This window comes from Chlamydomonas reinhardtii, chromosome 3 (assembly GCF_000002595.2).
Source record: "Chlamydomonas reinhardtii strain CC-503 cw92 mt+ chromosome 3, whole genome shotgun sequence".
NCBI classification, from domain to species: Eukaryota; Viridiplantae; Chlorophyta; class Chlorophyceae; order Chlamydomonadales; family Chlamydomonadaceae; genus Chlamydomonas; species Chlamydomonas reinhardtii.
In genome coordinates this window covers 8,402,064-8,410,282 of record NC_057006.1, presented here as the reverse complement: position 1 = coordinate 8,410,282, position 8,219 = coordinate 8,402,064, and the positions used below count along the sequence as shown (strand labels likewise).

At 64.3% G+C, this 8,219-nt stretch overlaps 1 protein-coding gene across 1 annotated transcript; it reads right to left on the bottom strand.

The window, feature by feature from the left end:
* Positions 1-3,684: 3,684 nt before the first annotated feature.
* On the bottom strand, positions 3,685-7,746 carry CHLRE_03g198975v5 (uncharacterized protein). Its single transcript, XM_043061302.1, has 4 exons — positions 6,428-7,746; positions 6,170-6,307; positions 5,573-6,001; positions 3,685-5,391 (listed from the first exon to the last, which is right to left on the bottom strand). The coding sequence occupies exons 1-4, from the start codon at positions 7,619-7,621 to the stop codon at positions 3,913-3,915; spliced, it is 3,240 nt and encodes a 1,079-aa protein (XP_042926610.1). The 5' UTR covers positions 7,622-7,746; the 3' UTR covers positions 3,685-3,912.
* Between the last annotated feature and the right edge of the window lie 473 nt (positions 7,747-8,219).

Below are 8,219 nucleotides of genomic sequence, written 5' to 3'. Positions count from 1 at the left end.
GGTGGGAGTGGCACAGCTGCTGCCAGTGGATGCCCTGGCTACCCCCCGCAAGGGCCTGGCCAGCCTGTCGCTGTCTGCTGGTGGTGGGCACTATTACAGCAGCAGCCGTGTGGGTGCCGGCAACCCCCGCCCTGCGGGACCCACCCCCGCCCCCCGCCCTGCCCATGCGGTGCGCCCCACGGGTCTGCACTGGCTGGAGGCCCACCCCAGCCAGCCCCATGTCCGCCTGGTGGGCCCCAGCCAGCCGTACGTGTGCCGTACAGGCACGCTGGGCCTGCTGCGGTCCATGCAGGTGCCGCTGCGCAAGGGCTCGCGGCGCTGGCCCATGGGGCTGTCAGCCCAGGGCCGGGTAGCCCATGTGCTCTCCACGCTGTGGCAAGTCACCGGCCGTACAGCCGGCCTGGCTCAGGAGCAGGTGCCCAGCGAGCAGGCGAGGGACTGGGGGGAGAGGGTGGAGGGGCTGCGCTCAGCCTGCCACGTGGGCGTGGGTACCGCCACCATGGCGGCGGCGATGCTCACCCCTCAGCACACCGTGCGGCGGCCCCACAGCAAGGAGTACCTGGGTGGGGAGTACGGCACAGCCTGCATGGAGTGGGAGGAGGACAGGCTGCCCCATGGCATCAGCGTGCACGACCAGCTGTACCTCCGTGTGTACCTGGGGACGGCGGAGGAGGAGGGGGTGGGGGTGGAGGGGGAAGGGGAGGGGGAGGCGGGTATTGACACGGACACGCCACGCCACGCCCCGGGATCCGGATCCGGATCTGGATCTGGATCCGAATCTGGATCTGGATCCAAACCCAACAAGCCCAAGAAGCCCCCCCCCCTGCATCCCCTCGCCCCCTCCCGCCTGGCCCCCCCTGGCACTCCCGCCCCACCCGCACACCCCAAATGTCATCATATATGTAGTCATGTCATCAGTGTGCCAAATGACGCCAGCGGTCAGCGAATTGCGTGTGTATGGACCCCTTGTCGTCCCCCCTGCCACCCCTTGGCCAGCCCTTGGTCACCAGCCGAAGTGGCCCCCAGGCACCCCTCCGGACTTGACGTTCCCCTGTGATTCCCCCGCGCCCCCCCGCATAGACGCCTCATGCTGGTGTAGTATAGCAATTCTGGGCTGGGGGCGGGGTCTCCGCTGCGCGTCTGTGCTGCGTTCCGGTGGCCTGGGTGCGGGCGCTTTCCAAGGGGCGAATACACATTCCCAAAATGGGGTGAAATTTCTGTACTACAAACGGTTACAAGCGCGGGCGCCAGTGCAAACAATAGATTTCTTTGAGAAATGCAGGGCTGGCTTGGCCGGGGGTTGAGTTCACAGGTGGGGCCCCCGCCCGGTGCGTCCGACCGCGGGCGCGCCTTTTCTCTCGCGCGCGGCGCATCGCACTAAGACTTGGTTTTGCAAGCCGCCCCACCCTGGACACCTGTCTTTAGATACTACATACTACTTTGCTTGCAAGTACATAACCGCTTTGCTAGCAACCATACCGTGGTAGTATGCGCGGCGCCGATGGCCCAACACCGTTGTTCCCACCCGGCGTTTCCAGGCCCTGTTCTTGTTCTCTATCCCTTATATTTAGCTTCTTAGCATATTGTCAGTGCTGCTTCTGCGAGGAGTCTGTGCGCTGAGGGCTTCAAGGCTATCTTTGTTGCGCCTGCCGGCCACGCCCGGGCGCCTACTGGGATACTATGCTGGGCCTTGTCGAGTGAATCCCAGCGAGAAGAAACAACTACTCGTTGACCGTCGGCTTCTCCATCGCCGGGATTTTTCATACGTCGTCGCTTTAACCTGCGGTGAGTTCCTGGGCTTACTGAAGTGACCTCTTCGTAATGTGGCATGGAGAGGTTGCGGCGAATTGGACTCTGGAGGACCACCGGTCTCAGCCGGTGTGGGGGGTGCTTGCGGCACGCCCGGCGCCGGGCCCCCTGAGGCTTCGTAGGTGGCCGAGGCCTCGAAGACAAACCGTATTCACCCCGGCGCCCGCACTAGCCTACTAGGGGACATGTACACAGACTGCCTGCGCCGAAAGTCGCTGTGAAATATGCTTATAGCCATGCGCGGCGGGTCCTTTCCTTGGGGCTACCCTTGGTGTGTGTCCTGACCTCCTGTGCCCCCCACCCTCCCTGCCTTCCTGCCCGCCCTCCGGCCGCAGGATCTCCGCCCCGCCACGCGCTGCCCCCCAAACTACAGTACTCGTAACGCCACGTATAGCACACAGCTGGTTGTGTAGCAACGTGTCGTCAACAGCCAGCCAGGGAGGAGGAGGAGGAGAAGGGGGTGGGTGGGCAAGGGGCGGCAGCACGCCCCAACCCCAGCCCAACCTCTCCCTCCCCACCCACCCCCCAGCCCTCCTAGTAGTCAATGGCGACCAACAATCCGGAAGCGGACCTCTGGGCGGACGCAGAGGACCCTGAGGTTCCATTCACGGCAGCACAGCTTGAGAAGCTGGCGCGTGTGGGCCCTGCAAAGCTCCTGGGGCTGCGTCGCCTGCACAAGGCCTTTAGGGAGGCACAGGATCCTCGGTTGCCTAAGCAGATTGCGAAGATAGATACCCTGCAGGCTGAGGTACAGGGGTTTGCATTTGTTGATGTGATGCAGTTATTCTATCCCCAGGCGCTGAGGACTGCGTGTGGACTGCATAGGGATAGCGAGGCCAGGGAGGAGCAGGCACTTGGTGTGGGTGGCCTGTTCTCTGTGGACCTGAAGCAGGTGGCGCAGAACTTTGGCAAGAGGTGTGCTGACAGTCGCATTCCTGCCGACGTGCGTAAGGATTATGGCTATGCAGCGGCACGTTCATTCTTTCTTGCACTGGCCAACATTGGCACGCATGTGTACCCGAAATTTCGCGTGGTGCCTGCTCATGACCTCCAAGCATTCACTGACTTGGTGAGATCATGGAGCGTAGAACTCAGAGTGCCTGTTTCCGTGGCGGCCAATGCCCTGATTACGCTGTATGTGCTGGCTGTGTTTCCAGTAGGTGGTGTTGACGGCCCACCTGATCAGCTGCCGGTGGACCCCACGGCACCCAAGTGGGCAGGGAAGGAGCGGTACCTGCCAGCACATGTGGGACCCAACCAGGGCCCGCAACCCATCCGCGAGCATGTGCAGGCCATGCATGGCTTTATGCGAAACCATGGGATTGTGTATGATAAGCCATTTCACACGCTGTGCGTGCCGTTGGTGTCAGAGCGGACCCGCTACGGGCTGGAGGTGTGGCCACAGGGGCGCATCCCCACGGTGTGTACTGAGAGGAAGCCCGCTGCTCAGGGTGGCCAGTACATTGCAGAGTTTAGCAGCGCGACCGTTGAGCTGGGCGTGGGAGCGGACATGATTCACGTGGTGCCTTACTTGAATCCAGTCCATCGTGTGGGGCGTGGTGGTACTTGTGTGTTCCAGGGCGGTGGGGGTTACCCAGCCGTGCTGGTGGGGCATACGGCCAACCCCGCTGGGAGTGAGAGAGAGTGGTCCAGGGTTACGTGGTCGGTGCACAGGCTGATAGCTTTTGTTGTTCATGGTGAGCCCACGCTGGAGCGGACAACTGGACAATTCCACCCGCTGCGTGAGGAGGGGTCGCGGAAGCAGGAGAGTCGTGTGTGTGTGCAGCATACGTGTGAGGAGAAGAACTGCATCAACAACACCCACATTACCCTAGGAACCTACTCAACCAATGGCCGCAGTGAAGGTATGGGTAAGGACAGAGTAATTTACAAGAATGCCTCGGCTGTGTACTGGTGTGAGCTTAACTGTGCGTACTTTGGTGTGGGAGACGCCCGCCCACTGGCGGGTATTGCCGTGCGTCTCACAGCAGTGGACCAGCATGACCTACTCCCACCTGCTGCCAATGCCAATTAATCATTTAATTCCTGGCAGACTATGGCCTAATGCCGCCGCTGCTTGCAATCAACATGTAACAGACAAGCTCAGAACGGCTGGAACGGCTGCTTCGCCACCTTGCTCTTCTTCCTCGTCTTCCCACCACCACCACCACCACCACCACCACCACCACCACCAGCGCCACCACCACCAGTGCCACCACCACCAGTGCCACCACCGCCACCATAAGCGCCACCACCACCACCACCATAAGCGCCACCACCACCCCACACATCCGAGGGGCGTTTTACCCCTGCCGCTCCCACACCCACCGGCACCATCTCTGTGCCCATCACACGCCAGCCAGAGCCACCAGCTCCAGCGCTACCACCACCAGCTCCAACACCCGCAGCACCACCATTAGCAGCAGCAGAAGCAGCAGCAGCAGAAGCAGCAGCAACAGCAGCAGCAGCAGCAGCAGCCCCAGCGACGCCACCACCGCCCCCGGCGGCGCCCACACTCGCCGCTGCCTCCCCCCCACCTGCAGCTGCGCCGCCCACCTCCTGCTCGCGACCCATCAGCAGCATGCCCGCTACCCCCTCGTCAGCGGCCAGACCCGACCCGCCTGTGAGGTTGTAGTAGCCGCCACCTTGCCCGTGCATGCCCAACATCGCGTGCTGCCCCGCGCCGCGCTCCGCTCCCTCGTCACCCCCCATCCCCGCACCCCCTACCTCCTCCTCCTCCTCCTCAACGCCATCGCCCTCCCACTCATCTTCTGCCCCGCCCTCCCCTGCCTCCACCCCGCCCTCCCCATCCTCCTCCTCGTCACCCTCCTCCACCCAGCCGCCAATCTCCTCCTCCTCCTCCTCCCCTTCCCCTTCCTCATCCCAGTCGGGCTCCTCCTCCTCCTCCCCGCCTTCCTCCTTCTCCTCCTCCTCCTCTTCCTCTTCTTCCTCCCCACCCCACTCCCCATCTCCCGCGTCACCCGCGGCTGCCCAGGCCCCCTCCTCGCCCTTGCCCTCCTCCTCCTCGCCCTCCTCCTCGCCCTCCTCCTCCTCCTCCTCCTCCTCCTCGCCCTCCTCCTCCTCCCAGCCTCCCTCACCGGCAGCGCCACCACCACCACCACCAGCAGCCGCAGCCGAACCCAGCGCCTTGTGCCGCGTGGCTGCTGCGTCTTGAATGGCCGCGGCGCGGTGGAGGCTGCCCAGGTCGCGCACGTACTGGTTGACGTGCGTCTTGGCGGTGTGGCCCATGATGGCGGCGCGGGGGGCCACCTGGTCGGGGATGGCCACACGCAGGCGCTCGATGATGGCCTTGTAGGAGTTGGTGGCGTAGCCGTGGCGGAAGCTCATGTAGGGCAGCGGCTTGGGCCAGGGGGCGCCGTACTTGGACTGGATGTCCTTGAAGAAGGCAGAGAGCGGGGTCTCGCCGAAGCCCTTGCCCTTGGGCGTCAGCAGCAGGTGGCCGGGGTCCTCCTTCTCCAGCAGCACGAAGTTGGGCCGCACGCGCTCCAGGTAGAAGGTCGTCAGCTCGCTCATGTCCTCGGGCAGCAGCACACGGAGGGGCTCGATGCGGCGGCCCTCCACCTGTGAGGCGGGGGAGGGGAGGAAAGAAGGAATGGGGCTTAGTGGGCGGGGAAGGAGAGGGCGAGAGCATGCATGTGCGGGCGTGGATGGGTTTGGGAGGGCAGGGGCGAAGGCGGGAGGGGGGGCAGGAGCCTGGGGGTCACAGGAAGCACACAGGAGTCACACACCCCACGCCGCCTACCTTGAAGTGAACGCACTCCAGCTTGACAATGCCGTCGCTCAGCACCTTGGTGACGTTGCCCGGGCACTGGCGGCGTGCGCAGCCGGGCTCCAGGCAGCTTGCGCACCCAGGAATCGACAGCAGCCGCACGGCAACCGGCCGCATCGTGGGGATGATGTCACCGCTCAGCAGCAGCCACACCACCGCGGCCAGGCACAGCCTGCAGCTGCTGTCCGACAGCTCACCACCGTCCGCCTCAATCTCGTTGCACAGCTGGTCCAGCAGCTGCTCGGTGAACTGGGAGATGGCCTCAGCCGTGGGCGCCGCCGGGTAGCTGGGGTCATCTGGGTCGATGGCGCCGGGGGCTGCAGCGCGGGCGAGGGGCTGGGTGCGCTTGGAGGTGGTGTAGGCGCTCGAAAGCCACTCCTCCATGTGGTCCAGCTTGGCCATCTGCGAAGGGGGGCACGGGGGAGTGGGGCAGGGAGCGTGTGTGTGAATGTGTGCTGGGGGTGGTGGCCGTCACGGTGTGTGTGTGTGTGTGTGTGAGAGAGAGAGAGAGCGCCCACACGCGCGTGCCGAACCCAACCAAGACTCTACCCCCACGGATCATACCCTTACCTTGTTGCTGTCCACCCGTGCGTACGGGCATGTGTCCTTGAGGTAGCCCACGATGCGCTTGAGGTTGGAGATCTGCTGCAGCGCGCTTGTGGGGCTCTTGTGCGCGACCTCGTGTGACACATAGCTGTGCACGATGCTCTGTGAAAGGAAACACAGGGCAAGAACAGCACACGTTCAGCTTCCCTTTCCAGCTCCCTGCTTCTGCACATGATAAGCACCGGAGGTTTGGCATGCTGCTTCTCCCCAGCGTTAGCTCACCGGGTTGGTCGCCAGCTTGAAGGTGAGCAGGGTTGGCGGCACACGGCAGTTGTGGAGGGCGTGCCCAAGGAAGGCAGATGCAGTCTTCTGCAGCCCAAGGTGCGTGGACTCCTTGACCGCACGGTAGGCAGCATTCCTGCCGACAGCGTTGTGGTTGGTGTTCCAGCTGCGGTACTCCTTGAACTCCAGTTGCACACGGCTGGCGCTGCTGGCGCTGAGGCTGGTGCTCAGTAGCCCAGGTGACTTGGAGCGAGGGATGCGGAGGTTGAGCTCCAGGGGAAAGTGGAAAGGCTCAGGGTAGATCATCATCGCTCCTTCACTCGCAGCAGCCCGTGCAGCTGCAGTGGTGCGAGGCGGTGGACGTGAGCGGAGCGCCAGCGTCCCACTGCCGGACACGGCGCCACCCCTGCCACCAGGGGTGGTGTCAGGAGTGACACGCCCGCCAGCACTGCTGCGGCCACCATCAGCAGCCACCAACGCCCAAGGCCTGCCGCTCTGCAGCTTGCTTCCGCCAGCCAGGGGGCTTGCAGCTGCAGCACGCGGCAGGGAGCCGTGACTGCTGCTACCCAGCAGGCCGCGGCCCAGGCCCCAAGGGCCAGCCGCGGCGCCGCCACCGCCCGGTTGGCCTGACCAGCTACTGCCACCCCCGCCGGCGCCAGCACTGCTTCTGTTGCCACCAGCATTGCTGCTACCCGCGAGCTGCATGCCACGCAGCCTGGAACCACCCCGGCCGCCAAGCCCCAGGCCCAAGGAGCGACCCGAAGGCAGGGCCTCGCTGCCACTGGCACCGCCAGCCGCAGCGGCCGTGTCCCATCGCCGGGACGCCGCCACCTGCCCCCGGGCAGAGCGCTCTGGGTCAGTGGGCGGCTCCTCGAACCAGGGAGAGCCAATCATACTCTCGGTAATGGAGTGAGAGCTGATGCCCAGGTCGAAGAGGGTGTTGGCGATGTCGAACATGCCCGGGCAGTTGTGCAGGGCTGTCGCTACCGACACGAAGGACACGATCTTGGTGGTTGACGGCGCATCATTCGCCAGGGCACCAGTCACCTTCATCTCGCGAATCAGGATATGCCGGTCGCGCTCAGACTTGGTGGCTGGCTTCTCCAGGTCTGCAGATGCCAGCAACGAGCGCAGACGGGGCACTGCGTCCAGCAGCTGGCCGAGGACGAAGTAAATTGATGCATGGGGATCCATCAGGTCTCGCACGATGCCCACTTGCACGGTGCGGTTCTCAGGGGCTGGGAGGTTGATGTTGATACGCTTGGCACCCCAACGAGCATCAGAGACCTGCAGCACAAGTACAAGGCACGAGGAAGGACGTGGTTAGTAAGGGGGAGTGGGTTTTTGATGTGGGAGATAGGGACGTACCACTACCCGCACCCTCACCGCATGACACGCACCCACACCCCCAGCCCTCCCTCCCAGCTGACCCAGCCGGCCCAGCTGACCCAGCCCGCCCCCTCCCCACCCAGCCCCTAGTGCTGCACGTAACGGATAAGAGCCCATACGGACAGGCATCCGTTCGCACGCTTGGAAACCCCTTGACACGGGTTTTGGGTATGGGGGGGCACCCCCACCGCATGACACGCACCCACACCCCCAGCCCTCCCTCCCAGCTGACCCAGCCGGCCCAGCTGACCCAGCCCGCCCCCTCCCCACCCAGCCCCTAGTGCTGCACGTAACGGATAAGAGCCCATACGGACAGGCATCCGTTCGCACGCTTGGAAACCCCTTGACACGGGTTTTGGGTATGGGGGGGCACCCCCACCGCATGACACGCACCCACACCCCC

Coding starts and splice junctions, on each gene's coding strand:
- CHLRE_03g198975v5 (XM_043061302.1), bottom strand. CDS start 7,621: ATGGATCCCCATGCATCAATTTACTTCGTCCTCGGCCAGCTGCTGGAC. Junction 6,002..6,169: donor CACGGGTGGACAGCAACAAG/GTAAGGGTATGA, acceptor CCCCCTTCGCAG/ATGGCCAAGCTGGACCACAT. Junction 5,392..5,572: donor TGGAGTGCGTTCACTTCAAG/GTAGGCGGCGTG, acceptor CCCGCCTCACAG/GTGGAGGGCCGCCGCATCGA.